Genomic DNA, 16,087 nt, shown 5'->3' with positions numbered 1-16,087 from the left:
TGGCGGTATTCCCGAGTCTGGCTCGGGGTGGATTTTACATACCAAAAGCGGTATCCCCGAGCCAGACTCGGGCTTGCATCGCAGGATCCAGGAAGAGATTACTTACCTTGTCCCCTGGTTCCTGCGATGTCTCCCCGCTGTGATCGGCGAGCCGCTGTGTCTCGCTCGATTCACAGTGCCGAGCTCCGTTCCCTGCGAGCGTTGCGACGCACGGGGACGGAGTTCGGCGGTAAATTCAAAAGTGAAACACATAGTATAGATACAGTATACTGTAATCTTACAGATTACAGTACTGTATCAAATAACTACACATCCCCTTTGTCCCTAGTGGTCTGCCCAGTGTCCTGCATGCAGTTTTATATATATAAAACTGTTCTTTCTGCCAGGAAACTGGAGATTGTCCATAGCAACCAAAACTGTGTCTTTACATCAAAAGTGGTTTTAGACCAGCTAGAAAAAAGCGATAATAAATTATAATCACTTGCAGAATTGAGCGATAGTGATTTGTGGGGAGATCCGTCATCAAACACTAAAAGTAATAAAAGCTAAAATTCTGCAACTGTGCAAATTTCAGTGTTTTTGATTTGATTACATTATTATATAATTTTTATTATTATTATATTATTATGTGTTTTAATTATTTATAGTTATTTATTATATTATAATTTTTTATTTCGTTTTTCAAACTTTATCATACCCGGGATGTCTACTAGACTCTTGTTTGGACAGATTTAAGTGAACTATTCCTAAGAATTACAGGCCTACAATATAAAACGCCAAATTTCTGTGCAAAATAATTGTACCGCTTTCAGCACCTAAAATCTGAAATAATCATACCGCCAGGGAGGTTAACTTGTGTATGCTTGCCTGGAAAACTGAGGTACCAAATGTAACATGATCCATACTTTTCACTTTGTGCAGAATCATAGGCACGTATTATGGTGACCCAATACTTATTGGGCACCATTGAAGGTGGAAGTGCTAAATAAAAATTATTCAAAAAGTTGATTAAGTTAATTTTCTTATTAGCAGTAGACATATCTTGAATTGAACGACAACACCCCCACTTTTTCTCTCCTCCAGGTATTTGGGGCAATTCATAAAGAGTGTCATAAACACCTTTTAGAACTCAGTCGGGGCCCAGCACCAAAAATGGTGGTGCTTGCGCTCGATTCATGTACCTGTCATCCGCCAGCACACTGGACACTCATTAATCAGTGCTGTCACTCCCGCCCTATCTTCTCAGCCACTGCACCCATCACACTGACAGATGTATGGCCAAATAGTTTTGTAGTGGGATGGGTGGAGCCCGATGGGAAAACAGAGGGACTAGTTCCCCATCAGGTCCGCTTTACTTTTAACTGATAGCGAACAACAGTGGGCAGATCCACGTTCCCTATTCAGTCCAACAGCTACTTTCAAAGCTACCCACTGCCGTTCATCTTCAATCAAAAGTAAATGTGGATCTGAGGAGGATCTAGTCCAGGGATATGCAATTAGCGGACCTCCAACTGTTGCAAAACTACAAGTCCCATGAGGCATAGTAAGACTCTGACAGCCACAAGCATGACACCCAGAGGCATGATGGGACTTGTAGTTTTGCAACAGCTAGAGGTCCACTAATTGCATATAACTGCTCTAGTCTCTCAGTTCCCCATCAGCCTCTGCCCACTCAGCGATACGTCATTTCCCAAATTCGGACACTGGCATCACCCCATTTACATTTAGCTTTCGGCCATGGAATCTCCCAACGGACAGCTGAATGGGGCCTGGGGATATGGCACTGTGTGGGAAGCTGTCTTATTCATGGCAGCTTCCCAGCACAGTCACTGCTCGCTCTGAGTATTGGCGTACCTCTGTATACCAGCTTGGAGTTGGTCTTAATTACTGACAGTTTTCTAATCTGAGAACTGTCGGTAATCCCTTAAAGAATCTGTTCCTATGGCAGTGACAAATTCTTAGGGTCCTTTCACACAGGTGGTCCACTCAGCGGACTCCGCTTTGATCAGCGGGGGTTCACTCCGCTGATCCCCGCTGAGCAGGCGGATGACAGGTCCATCTCCGCTCACTGTGCTGAGACGGACCTGTCAGAGTCCCACTCTTCTCCATGAGTAGATTGGATGAAAACGGACCACCTGTCCTTTTCATCCGATCCACCAGATGAATGGAAAATAGGGTCACCATCCATCTGGATTTAGCAGACAGGATCGGATAGCAGCTGGTGTCAGCAGACATGTCACCAGTGACATCCGCCGCTCCATAGGGGTGAATGGAGCATCCAATCAGGTCCACCAGGTCCTGATTGGACTGCCTGTGTGAAAGAACCCTTAAAGTGGTGGTAGTAAAAACTACTTCAGTTTGCTGCACTGTAATGTTACCAACACTGGTGCAAATGCTTGCATGAATTAGGTGCAGGTAGTTCTTAATGGAATGACCACCAGAAAAATCCTGTTAGGTCTGTTCTGAGATAAAGAGATAAATCCAAGCAAATATACAAATGAATTCTGCATGAAGAGATTAATACTTAATAGAGGGATTGTAGGTTCTTTCATTAAAATTCTTTTTATCTCCCTATGATCTCCTGTTCAACAGGACATTGAGAGAGGGCCAGTGCTATTAGCCAACCAGCACTAGACAGACTAACATTGGGGATGCCCCTACAGATGAAGACAGTACTGAGATTATTTCAGTGTGCTACTGCTCCTTTATTGTCCAATCAGATAGCAGGGACACGGAGGCAACCCAAGGAAAACTTTTCACCCATTTTTCCTAACCATGCCACTGCAGACAGGCAAGTTCCCTTACCTTTTTTTTTTTTTTTTTTTTTTTATATATAGCTATGCACATGAAGGCCACATAAAACAGTTTAGCAGGACATAAATGTGGGGGCAGTAAAATTCATCCAGAGTTTATCATTTTGCCTGGAGCTCTTCATTGGCACATAAAAGGCTTATGTCAAAGTTTTAGTGTTGTGTGTTTTTGTTTTTTTATATATAAAATCATCAAATTTTCAGAATTTCTCTTAGTTCAATTATCTTCCTAAATTCCCATAACTTAATGTCAAGCTGAGGAAGTAATTCACTGAGCCAGAATGTCTGGAGAGAAAACATGCTGGGCCTGCTCCTGTTATTAGGCCATTACTGCTACTATATCTAAAACACATTTCCTGCCTGAGCATTCAACTCCTTTAATGTACATGAAAGGCTGAATTAAATTATAGCGTTTATAAAAGCACTACAAGATGACATCAAAGAGATTGTATTAAATCAGCTCCCTGGACTAGGAACTCCCTGCCACTTCACCCATTACAAATCAACTATGCAGACCTACTTACAAAAAACCTAGAAAAAAGTTAATTCTCTGTGGCGCACTTCCCCATTGTGACCCATCAGATTGGCAGTTACATCTTCCCAAAGAACAAAATATAAAACTGGATTAGTCACTGTAGACTAGTTTCCCACCTCTTCTGCTCTAGTTTTTGTCAAGTATTCCCCTATACAGTTTTGCATGGAACTGTGAGTGCAAGTTTCAGATATTACTACATATTGTATATACAAAAATGAAAACAAGATTACAGAAATAATACAGCATCTTTTACTGCAGTGCTCTGTACTTGCATTGCTGATTAATCATTAGACCCTACAGAGGAAGAGGGGTGAGGTGTCTGACCAGCTCTGTTACTAAATGTTGATTATTAAATAAATATGTAGACATCTTGCACACCTTTTATGGTGATTAAATATCTATTTCTGGGACTTCATTTGAGCTTCAACTCCAGATTTCGCTTGGCACAGGCACACGCGTATAAAAACTTTTGCGGGTCATTGCAATGGAAAGGCCCCAGGAGTCTCCAAACTATGGCCCTCCAGTTATTCAGGAACTACAATTCCCATCATACCTAGTCATGTCTGTGAATGTCAGAATTTTACAATGCCTCATGGGACGTGTAGTTCCACAACAGCTGGAGGTCCATAGTTTGGAGATCCCTGGTCTAATTTACTCATAGGTAAGCCATTGCCAGTGTTTGGATGTTTATGTGATCAACTTAAAGTAAAGCTGGTCATACACTGTTAGTGGGCTGAATTTTTAATTATACCTACTAACAGCGTATGACTGGCTTTTCTTTTTTTTTTTAAATCAGAAAATTCTTTATTGAGCCACAAAAGACAAATTACATAGTAGACATTAGAGCACTAAATATGACATCATATATGTTGTTAACTCAGATCATTCAATGCTTTCTTGACCATGTGTATTCAATGTAAATAAAGATTGTTACAGCAGTGGCATCAAATAGATTTTACATTTATATAACAACAAACCGTATTGCGTAAGAGAACAAAAATTCTCCCACCCAACACAGCTACCAGATGACAAACTGGTCATCTAACCATAAACCTTGCTCCTGGTCTGTACAAATAGGTTCAGTCTTCCGGATACACAGCATAAATACACCAATTACCACCTCTGTCAAACAAGCAGTATACACTTAAACTTGAAATATTCTGTGCATAATTAATTGTGGGGGTGCCAATCCCGGGGAGTTCAACCAAGGTTGCCATATAGAATTAAATTTTCGAGATGCATTTCTATGCTGATATGTTAGATGTTCTCTGATGAGGATATAATTTACCTGTTCTATCCATTGTTTTTTGGTTGGAACATTTACAGATAGCCAGAATCTGGCCACCAACTTACGGCCAGATATAGTAATCTGATTATTGCTATATTATTAGGAGGGGGGTATATTTCTTCATCAATTGCTCCCAATATACATATCAGAGGATCCAAGGGGACCCTAATTTGAAATACTGATGAAATTGTATCGGTAACATCGCCCCAATAACAGTGTAATTTGGGGCAGCGCCACATCAAATGAATCAGTGACCCCTCTTCTCCACACCGTTTAGGGCACAAGGGAGAATCCCTTCTGCCCCATCTATGAAGTTGTATTGGCGTACGATAAGCTCTGTGTATCAAGAATAAATGCGAAAGTCTATGTGTTTGTGATACAGAAGTTAATGGCCCTGTCTGAAGGCATGTGCCCCAGATATCTTCACTCACCTCTCCCAGGTCCTCTATCCATCTACGTCTGCATGGTAAATTTGCAGTGTCTTGTATAGCAGAAAGCAAATGTGAGTAAATGTGAGATATAAGACCCTTTTTTTCCTGACCATAGAAAATGTCATTTATTAGGGGATGGGTAACGAGTGCAAGAGCAGCTGACCGGCTTTGAGTCTGAAGGGCATGGCGTAACTGAAGATATCGGTAAAATTGATGTCTGGGAAGCCCAAATTTCGATTGCAACTCCATAAAGGATTTTAAAATATTTTGGTGAAATAATTGAGAAATATTATGAATTCCGGCATTCCTCCACAATTGGAAACCCTCCAGTTTATATACTTCTGCTAGGTTCGGATTGTTCCATAGAGGAGTCTCTGCTAGGAAGCCCAGAACTTGTAATTTAGATTTGACCGTAGACCATAATTTTTTGAGAAGAACTATGGTGGGGGCCGTTTGTGGCAGGTGTAACAATCCCGCCTCTAAAATTGCCAGCACCGATGTATTTAATGTTCCAGTTCGCAGCATGTTTTCAACCGAGTCAAAATCGTTTAGCAATCCAAGACCACTCAAGTGTTGCAATTGAGAGGCATAAAAATATAGTTTAGGGTTGGGAACCGCAGCTCCACCCCGATCTTTACCATACTGCAAGGTGGAAAGACTTAGGCTAGGTTTCCACTAGTGCGTCCCCAAAGTCGCGCGATTTTGCCGCGATTTTTTACCGCGATTTTACCGCGACTTTTTACCGCGATTTGAAGCAATGCCTGTATCTATAGACCTCAAGTCGCATCAAAGTGGGACCAAAGTAGTGCAGGGACTACTTTGAAGTCGCTGCGACTTGAAGTCGCACAGATATGAACGGTACTCATTGGAAATCATGGGAAACAATTTGTCATGCGACTTTTCAGTCCCAAGTCGCATGAAAAGTCGCACTAGTGGAAACAGAGCCTTATTCTAGCAACTTTTTTCCTCCAAATTAGGGATCTAAACAATGTCTCAATACGATTAAACCACTTACGGGGTATCCATTGTGGAGAGTTGTGCATGATGTATAGAAGCTGAGGTCCCCAGACCATTTTGATTAAATTTATTCTACCAATTACTGATAAGGGGAGTTTACACCAAGTAGTGCATGTCATTTGAAGTTTTTTGAAAAGAGGTAGTAGATTATCTTCTAAGTATTTTTTTGGGTTGACTGACACATGTATACCTAGATATTTAAATGAGGAGACCACTTTAAGCGGTCTTGCACTAACCGGCAGATCAACCATTGGCTCATCTACCGGAAGAATGATGGATTTACTCCAATTAATGGAAAATCCCGACAATGAACCAAAATGTTGTATTATCTTCATCACATTCGTAAGTGAAGCCTCCACATCCCCCAAGTAAAGTAAAGTGTCGTCCGCATAGAGAGAGATCTTGTCAGAAATTGGGCCTCTGACAAAGCCCACAATAGACTGTGAAGATCTTACCACCTCTGCCAGTGGTTCAAGGGCCAGTGCGAATAGCAGGGGTGAGAGTGGGCACCCCTGCCTCGTACCTCTAAAAAGAGGAAATTAATCTGAAAGATCACCATTTACGCGGATCCTAGCTGTGGGGGCCGAATACAGCAGCTTAACCCATTGAATAAAATTATCTCCTAAGCCAAAACGCTTCAAGGTTTCCCATAGGTACGGCCATTCGACGCTGTCGAAAGCCTTGGCAGCATCCAATGATAGTATTGCTCTTTTGCCGGGATTGTCAACAGGGATCTGGAGGTTAAGAAAGAGTCTTCTTATATTAAGGGCTGTGGATCTCGACGGGATAAACCCAGATTGGTCCCTATGTACCACTTTGTGTATGACTTTAGCAAGTCTTGTGGCCAGCACCCTTGCCAACAGTTTAACATCTGTTGTCAATAAAGATATGGGCCTATACGAGTCAGGTAGATGGGCCTCTTTACCAGGTTTAAGGAGAAGAACAATAATTGCTTCATTCATGGATTGGGGTAAACTTCCTATTTTTTTGGCATTTTCAAATACTTCCTTTAGGTGTACCATTAGAGTTTCAGAGTAGCGCTTATAAACCTCCGCCGGCAAGCCATCCGATCCCGGAGACTTACCAGGAGAGGAAAGCGCCAACGCCTCCAGGAGCTCCTCAGCCCCAAGGGGAGCGTTCAACTGTGCTACGTCTTGAGGCGGGAGCTGCGGTAATTGGCATTGATCTAGAAAAGAATTAATTTCCAACAGGGTAGGATTGACTTTCGTGGAATACACATCAGCATAGAAATCTCTGAACGTGGACAATATCTCAGTATAGGAAGAAACCAGAGTGCCCGATAAGCTCATGATTGATTCTATGTGGGACGATCCCTTTTGGGCGGGCAAAGGACGTCTGTCCTCCTCTCACCCCACCCAAAGGAATCTTTGCGGTCATTTTGTCCAGCTCTGCATCTAAATAATTGTTAAAATCCCCAACAATAATTGTTGGTATCCCCGGGTGTTGTGAGAGGAAGGAGGCCAACGTCTTAACGACCTCTATCGAAAAGGGAGGTGGTATATATATATTTCCAATAATGCATTGTAACCCATCTAATGAACACACCAGAAAAACATAGCGACCGTGAGGGTCAACAACCGATAATGTATGAGTAAAACTTATATTTTTGCCTATCAGAATGCTGACACCCCTAGCATAGGAAGAGAAGACAGAGTGAAACTGAGCAGTAAATAATTTGGTAGAGAATGGGGATTCCTGAGCAGGTAACATATGCGTCTCCTGAAGACACACTACTGAAGATCCCATGCGTTGAAGCATATGCAATACAGCTAGGCGTTTCACTCTGTCTCCCAGGCCCCTAACATTCCAACTAGCAAGCATTATCTGTTTAGCCATAAAGCATTAAAACGTAAATAAATTAAGGTAAGTTATATAGGACACCTAGAGAATGCTCCAGAGAGCCGCCATTATTATGTCGAACAAGACCAAAGAAATTAGGCAGTCTTTGGTGTAACTTCCTCAGGTTAGGTAAGAATTGTTGAGGCAGTACCAGGACCAATGAAGTAACTGTGTCCCTGGGGACAAAAATCAAAAAGAAAACAACAAAATAAAACAGAAACTGTAGCGTCCACGAAGGACCCGCAACTGGGGGGCTAAATTCAATAGCCGGCTTTGAAGAGCCAAAAGGCAACAGGCCTTGATTTACTTGCATAGACTTATCAACCATCAGTAAACTGTCCGTGCGGTATCCTCCGCCTTGAAGCAAATATTGCCATCTTGTGACTAGAACTATTATGAACGGATAATAATTGCACCGTCATTGCTTTACTAAAAGAAAATTTCCCCTCTCAGAGTATAAGGAAGGGTATTGATCTTCAGGTATTTCTGCGTCTTCTGCCTAGATCTTCTCGTAAGGATTTTTCCACTCTGTCCAGCCATTGCGCCACCATCGCAGGCCTCTCAAAAAAATGCACCTCGTCCCTGGCTACCACACGAAGACGAGCTGGATAAAGCATAGAATATTGTAATTCCAGAGAGCGGAGTCTCTTTTTAATATCATTAAACTGGGCCCTCTGCTTTTGTACATCAGCCGAGAAGTCTGGAAACAGTGATATTTTGGAATTTTCAATCACCAGGGCATCTCCCAGAGTGCGGGCTTTTGATAGAATTATGTCTCTGTCTCTGTAATGAAGCATTTTGAAAAGAAATGCTCTAGGAGGATTGCCTGGGGGCAAGGGCCTAGATGGAACCCTATGCGCCCGCTCCACTGCAAACATGGGGGAGAACGCGTCTTTCCCAAATTTATCCAGCAGCCATTTTTCAATAAAATCGACCGGATTCCTGCCCTCCATTTTTTCAGGGATGCCAATAGCTCTGACGTTATTTCTGCGTAGCATGTTTTCTAAATCATCGAGTTTCGCAGCATGTTTAGCTACCATTATTTGTTGAGCATGTGTGTCCCTTTGCATGGGGGCCCAGTCATCTTCTATGATGCTAATGCGTCCCTCAATGGCAGAGGTCCGATCCCTTAATTTTTGCATATCCTGACGCAGGAAAGACATCTCTGTCTTCATCCCCTTAACCTCGGATGCAAGTGCCGTGATAGAGAGATTACATTAAGTGACAGCGGAGAAGATATCTCTCAATGTGGGTTCCTGTTCAGGCGAGCTCGCGGTGTGGGCCTTGTGTGATCTTTGGGGCATAGGTAAATTACTCAGTGTCCCAGGGCAGCAGAGCAGCATGCGGATCTTCCAGGGGAACAGTGTCATCTGCCTCCGATTGCGAACCACTTCGGCTCTCCGTTCCATTGCCGTTAGTTTCTGGTAAGTCCCATACGTCAGACTGAGGGAAAAGCTTCTGCACGGCCTCCCTGTGTGTTTCGCTGCAGCCGACTTGAATGCCGCGCCGCCATCTTGGGCCTCGTGGTCCGGAGCGGGCCGTAGAGCCACGTCTGGGGTGTTTAGCAGCCATGCTGGTGTATCTCCGTGAGCGGGCGATCGTAGCTGGTGTACCGGGGGGTAGTCTGGTGCAAGATTCGGTCTGTCAGCAGAGATTTGCAGGATTTTTGTGCGGATTTTCGGCGGAGCTCACAAGACGTGCGACTGACTACATCCGCTGCCAAGCCACGCCCCCCTGACTGGCTTTTCTTTAAGTTGAACACGTAAACATCTAAACACTAGGCAATGGCCTCCCTATCTATACATTTTTATAATTAACAGATTCCTCCATCCACACAAAAGAGGCAGATGGAGGAATCCCCCCTCTGGGTCATTGTATTCTGACAGTGGAACCCAAAGCTGCAAGAATCAGCACCCGCAGCTGATTGCCTGCAGCAGAGGATCAAGACAAGATTTCCATCATGTTCATTCAGGCTTATGGTGATATTGAAGGCATTTTTAAAAAAAATAACAAAACATGTCATACTTACCTGCTCTGTGTAATGGTTTTGTACAGAGCAGCCCTGATCCTTCTCTTCTCAGGTCCCCCACCAGCGCTCCAGGCCCCTCATCTTCTGAGTGCCCCCATAACAAGCTGCTTGCTATGGGGGCACTCGCGTATGCTCACTCCCAAGCCCCACTCTGTGTGTCCATAAGACACACAGAACGGAGCTTGGCCCTGCTCCCACTTCCTCCTCACTGGCTATGAGTTGTGACTGACAGCCACTGCTGTCTCTCAGCCAATCAGGAGGCTGAGACCCATAAGAGCAGACACTCTCATGTGCATCGCTGGATCACGATCTGGCTCAGGTAAGTATTAGGGGGGGCTGTAGGAGGGAGCTGCATACTGAAGGTTTTTTTACCTACATGCATAGAACGCATGAATGTAAAAAACCTTCAGAACCACTTTAAACTGGGCACACACTGTATTAAAACTTTCGATCGGTATCAGCCATTTCCATTCAACAGTGGGGAGAAATAATGGGCAACTATTGCAAGTAACCTCTCATTGCAAGTAACCTTGTTTCTGCATTAAGTTTTGGAAACAAAATAAAGAATATCTATTCTTTGCCTGCTGATGCAGGAAAAATACCTCATCTTCCTACCAATCAACTTGCACACCTGGCTTTTTCACTGCAAGCCTGGCTTCAACCCTTAGCTGGAGAGCTGAAACTCACAATTTGATTATTAATATATAGAATTTATATAGTGCCAAAAGTCTGCACAGCGCTTTACAAAATAAAGGGAGACAGTAAAGTTGCAATACAATTCAGGGCAAGAATTTAGGCAAATCTAAAGACAGGTTTCAGGTAACAACATTAGCTGATAAGAATAATAATCTCATAAATTTTAAAGGAAGATATAAGAGAACTACACAGTGTTTTTCTATACATCTAAGGCCTTGTTCATACAGGCGTTCTACAGTATACACCCATGCGAGGGCCATGTTTGCCCACACAAGGATGTACAGATCTCTGTGCATCTCCTTGAATTCAATCCCATTCATCTCAATTGGGACACAGCAGCTGCATGGACAAAGCCGCTGCTCCCAATTTGACATTTATGGAGGTGCACGGATTGACATAGTGACATGCCCCGTGTGAATGAGACCTTACTCATGCAAGTTAATAACTGAAATCCTGAATTGACCAAAAAGGCAAAAAACACCTTTCTCCAGTCCGCTTTGGTTTGTATAACTCAGCACCGCTTGGGTATACTTTCTTCAGTTATGTAAAAAAACAATTCAGGAAGTAATACAGAGTTTTAGGCCTCATTTATTGTCAGTTCCATAAAGAATCCAGTGAATTCCTGCAGCTGGACTCACAGGTAGATGTGGATAGTTGCTGCTCAAAGCAATCACAGGCCCACAACAATCTCCCTTGTCTGTCAGTGTTTGAATGTAATTGCACATGGAGGCGAATACCTGCACTTAGACAAAGATGATCCTCCCATAAATGCAAACAGCTAATTAACTTGCCTGCAACTACCCCTCTTAACACCACCATGCCAGTACCACCCCACCTCACCACTGTGCCTGCAATTCCCTTCTCATCACCATACCTGAAAGCTCCCCATCATTGTGCCATCATACCACTCCCCCTGCTCTCTCACCACGGCAGATGACCTCCATTTCCACCCCCTGCACACCAACCCCCACTCTCTTCATGGTACCGGACTTCCATCCTCTCCCTCTGGTCTCACTATTTCTCCCACTTTACTCGCTACTACACCACCACATGCCTCAGCACTTGATGCTACCATACAAATGTGCACTTCTGTGCTCTCTACCACTGCAGTGACGGGCCATTCCATATTCATCCGTTCAACAAAGATGCACACTTTTGCTACTTTTTTATTTATAAAGGCACTAAAAGAAGTTAGAAAATGTGAGAGGTACTAGTGCCAATACAAACTAAATGACCAGTGTAGTAAAGTCATAGCCTGAAATGAACATATTAAAAAGGCGTTAAAATTTGGGCAAAAGTGAAGCCATCATCTGTAGCAATAAGATTCCTTGTATGAAAGGTAATTAGTGGTTATGGATGACAGGTCCAATTGTCATTTCTCAACCGCTGTATCTACATTCATCCCTACGTGAAGTTATTACAGAATGACTTTAGTAGCTGTTTTCCAACATGCCTAAAGCAGACCTTGCACCCAACTTCAAGGTCTGCTCAATAAATACTAGCCCATCTGCCATATGAAAAAAAAGCTGCTTCTTCCAGTGAGATCCTTGGAATGCGGAGTATCCCATATCTTACAAGACGACTCTCCAGCACACTACGACATTTGGGATCCTCAATTTTCTTAGACTCTCAACAAAAGGAAAGTGATGCCAATTTCTTCTAGGCATTGAGCAATACCCACTTTTCTCTACAGTTTATTTCAGATTGCTGTTGATATGGGAGGTGGTGGGCTTGTAATTAATAAGCAGACCTTGCACTTGGGTGCAAGGTCTACTTTAGTGTCAAGGATGCTCCTGGGATACCATTAATCAAACTGCCTGCATTTACTCACTACCTCAGTCACAGCAGTCCTCCAATAAAACTGCTCCAAAGTAATATTCATGGGCAATTGATGCACTATGCTAACCTGCACAAATAAACTGAATTTATCTGCTATTATGCTGAAGGACATATAACTGGCATTTGTAATACAGGAAATTGTACATTTAGTAACACTGTAGATTTTTTACCAGGGTTTTTTTTAATTCCCTAGCAGCAGGAAGTTAGAATTTGCAGAACATAGAAATCCATGTGTTGCAAGTGAGGTAACAGCTAGCAGGATGTGAATTTAAAGCTACTGGGTGATTAGCCACTTGCCTACTGGGCACTTTTACCCCCTTCCTGCCCAGGCTAATTTTCAGCTTTCAGTACTGTTGCACTTTGAATGACAGTGTACACGAACAACATTTTTATCATTTCTTTTTTAAACACATAGCTTTTTGGTGGTATTTAATCTCCACTGGGTTTATTTTTTGCTAAACAAATAAAAAAAAAAAAAAAAATTGGTATAAGTAATTTTTCTCCTTCACTGATGTGCGCTGATGAGGCGGCAATGATGAGGAGGCACTGGTGGGTACTGTTGGGGCTGTACTAATGATCAGTGCCTAGATTATCATTGTAGGTATCACCTGTGTGGATTTGCCGGTTATTGGCTCTCCTCTCCTCACGTGCTGTTAGCGTGAGGGAAGGAATGCCAATAACCAGCAAATCTGGTTTATGCAGGCATAGTTTTTACAATAGGAGACTAAAAGCTTGAAAACATAGAAGCAAGCGTTGTGGAACTCTTTATGGCTTTAAGAGGGCAGCAATTGCAACCTCTATTTCATTCATGACAGGTTTATTTAAAAAAAAACTACAGGCTTCTTGTCACTTTAGTTTGTTTTGAGCCAACTTGGTTAAAATTAATTCCATGCCAGAACGGTATGGTCACTGGGGCTACTGTAATGCACTAAGCGCTGTTGACTTCTTGGAGGGATATGAGCAACTTCCCTGCTGCGGCCAGAAACAAAGTCTCTTAAAATGGCATCTGGGGCATTCAGAAACACTTGTATTTATTTTCTACTACAGACCCCCTATTCTATTCCCTCGGCGGCTGTCTCGCTCGCCCCCCCCCCCCCCTGCAAGAACTCAACACCTTCATGCAAGCTCCCTCGCATGGTGTTGAGTGCTTGCGGGCACGCTCCCGTGATACAGTCGGCGGACATAGCTGCTCACTGTATCACTCGGCCCCGCCCCCCGGGTCATTGGATGTGATTGACAGCAGCGCGAGCCAATGGCTGCGCCAAATCAAAGACCAGGCTGAGCGGCGAAGAGGATGTCGGGGGTGAGGTAAGTAAAACGGGGGGGCTGGGGGGGGGGGGGGCGGTATTGTCAGAGGTTTTTTCACCTTAATGCATAGAATGCATTAAGGTGAAAAAACTTTTACCTTTACAACTACTTTAAAGTGAAAGGATAATAGTTGGGTATTGCATCATGTAAACCATTGATTAATGTGAAAAGTTTGGAGTATATGTGGTACCCTTTATTTTAATTGTTCCTCCTTATAACTATGTATAAATATGTGGGATTTAGAACAATTTTCAGAAGTGTACAAAACCTTAAAAAGGGGCAGAACGAGGCACCAAAAGCTTTCACCTTTAATAAATTAAGTTAGGTAATAAAAAGGCATCATGTGAACTTCAAAGGTTCTCCTTTTCCTTTATAGAAACCCATTACACAGCTGTGTACTATAAAAACACTCAGCCTGTGGGGGAATCCCTACATGACCTGTTTTCCACAGGATCATCACAGACAATGCCCAATAAGCCTTTGTGACTACCTTATTATTTTGTGTCTGTAGGAATCATAAGTGCAAGAAACCCAAGTGTATAATGTTATTGAGCAGCATCCATCAATACCCTCAGTAGCAGTTAATACACCCACTGTATCAGAGCTTACAATACTGCTTAATCTTCTCAGCTAAGTCAATGCATTGGAGAATGCGTTTTTTCTCAGCTGCCAGTTCTTCTTTAGGTACTTGACCTAACAGCTTTTGTGCAAAAAGGTTCTGATCCTGCATAAATGGCCCAACAGCCCCTCTACCGGCTGGAGGCAAACTATCTAGAACTCCGTTTGTAAATTTAAAGTTGACTTTTTTCTCTCTCTTCATGCCAGGGTCTCTTTCTTCAATCCAAGTTACTGGCCTGAAAATACAAAAACACATTTATATTGTTATATTTATTGCACTAGAAGATAACCAAATAGTGCAAGGAATCTTTTTGTAGTCCTAACAGGAGTCAAGCGCCACTTACACAAAATAACGTTGCGAACTGCAACTTTTAAAATCCCAATTTCCTGGTGCCTCCATGGTAGCATACACATGGTTGGTTGCTCAACCACCCAACAGGACCGCTTTAACTCTATAAAAGAAAGGAGTTGCCTGCCCACATGTTATTCTTGTCTGTCCTCAAGCCTGTAGGATCACCCGGATCAGCCCTTACCTCACAACCATGTTGGTGCTACCATTACAGGTTCATGCTCCCCTGTAGTATGGAGTCCCAGGACTTAGGCTGCTAAATGCACCAATACGTATGGGAGCTGTTTTCTCTGTGGATCTTTTTGGGGCAGAAGAGGCCACGGGGTCAGATCTTCTCTCCCCCCCCCCCTCCTTCCCCTGGTCATCTACTTTATTGTGGAAGCTATCCCAGTGGCTGTTTAATCAAATCAACAAAGGATCTTTCATGGATATGCATCTGCATTACTCCCAGGAGGCGACAGCAGTTTCTTATTTAGAGTTCCTATGGGATACTTCATGGCACCTCCCCAAGCTCCTTCATGCTGGGATCCGCTCCTCTGGGAGACACGCTTTCATGACGCTTCATACCCCCAAATCTCCTTTGGTTTCTGCAGCGCTTCATGCCTGCCTCCTGGGGCTCCTTTTGCCAGTTTTAGAAGGCAGGACCTCGTCGACGCCTGATGATGTCATTGGCGCATGCGTGATGGCCGAATGAAGCCATTGGCGGCCATACACCCAGTATAATAAATATATATATATATATATATATATATATATATATATATATATATATATATATATATACATACACACACACACACACATACATATACACATACATATACACATACACACACAATGGCCATTATGAAGGCAGCTGTCAACAGGGAAACGTCTCCCCCTGCTGCTGGAGAACAGTGCCCCTCCACTATCTCCCAATGGAAGCTAGGAGGTATTGCAGCACTTACAAAATATATATAAAAAAACATTTGGGGGGGGGGGGGATTTAATTATTTCTTTTAGGTTTATAAAAAAATAAATAAAAAATATTTATATATATTTTTTTAACTTTTCAGCCGCCTCCTACAGTCCAGTGTCGCAACAACAAGATATTTGACATACCACTAGGTAAGGGGCTGCACTGCTCAGGTAAGTTTGTCAATTTAAAAAAGAGCATTGGGCATATTCAATGAAACATCAAAATCTCCTGTCTATGTTTCATTACAGCCCACACCGCCGATCATCCCACAGGGACTCACCGGATAGAAGGTCTACAGGCCATGGCAGTTCAAGGCATGGGCACTCATCCTCTTCTCGTGCATCTCACA

At 43.0% G+C, this 16,087-nt stretch overlaps 1 protein-coding gene and 1 long non-coding RNA gene across 3 annotated transcripts in view; one reads left to right on the top strand and one right to left on the bottom strand.

Moving 5' to 3' along the window:
- The window catches only part of BLVRA (biliverdin reductase A), a 61,424-nt gene that overhangs the window by 673 nt on the left and 44,664 nt on the right, over positions 1-16,087 (bottom strand). The window contains exons 7-8 of the mRNA XM_073630555.1: positions 6,010-14,667; positions 854-5,722 (exon numbers count right to left, since the gene is read on the bottom strand). Of these exons, the coding sequence (XP_073486656.1) occupies positions 14,412-14,667 (256 nt within the window). The 3' untranslated portion in view covers positions 854-5,722; positions 6,010-14,411. The remainder of the gene's footprint in view (positions 1-853; positions 5,723-6,009; positions 14,668-16,087) is intronic.
- Positions 1-16,087, top strand: part of LOC141144655 (uncharacterized) — a 57,348-nt gene that overhangs the window by 16,633 nt on the left and 24,628 nt on the right. Inside the window, exon 4 of one of the 2 annotated variants that reach the window (XR_012244431.1) lies at positions 15,836-15,887. The exons of the other annotated variant lie outside the window; for it this stretch is intronic. This is a non-coding gene — a long non-coding RNA (uncharacterized lncRNA). Of the gene's footprint in view, positions 1-15,835; positions 15,888-16,087 lie in introns of those variants that run through there. 2 annotated transcript variants of the gene reach the window in all.

This window comes from Aquarana catesbeiana, linkage group LG05 (genome assembly GCF_042186555.1).
Source record: "Aquarana catesbeiana isolate 2022-GZ linkage group LG05, ASM4218655v1, whole genome shotgun sequence".
Taxonomy (NCBI): domain Eukaryota; kingdom Metazoa; phylum Chordata; class Amphibia; order Anura; family Ranidae; genus Aquarana; species Aquarana catesbeiana.
Note: the sequence above shows the minus strand (reverse complement) of the source record. Positions and strands in the feature narration are given on the sequence as shown.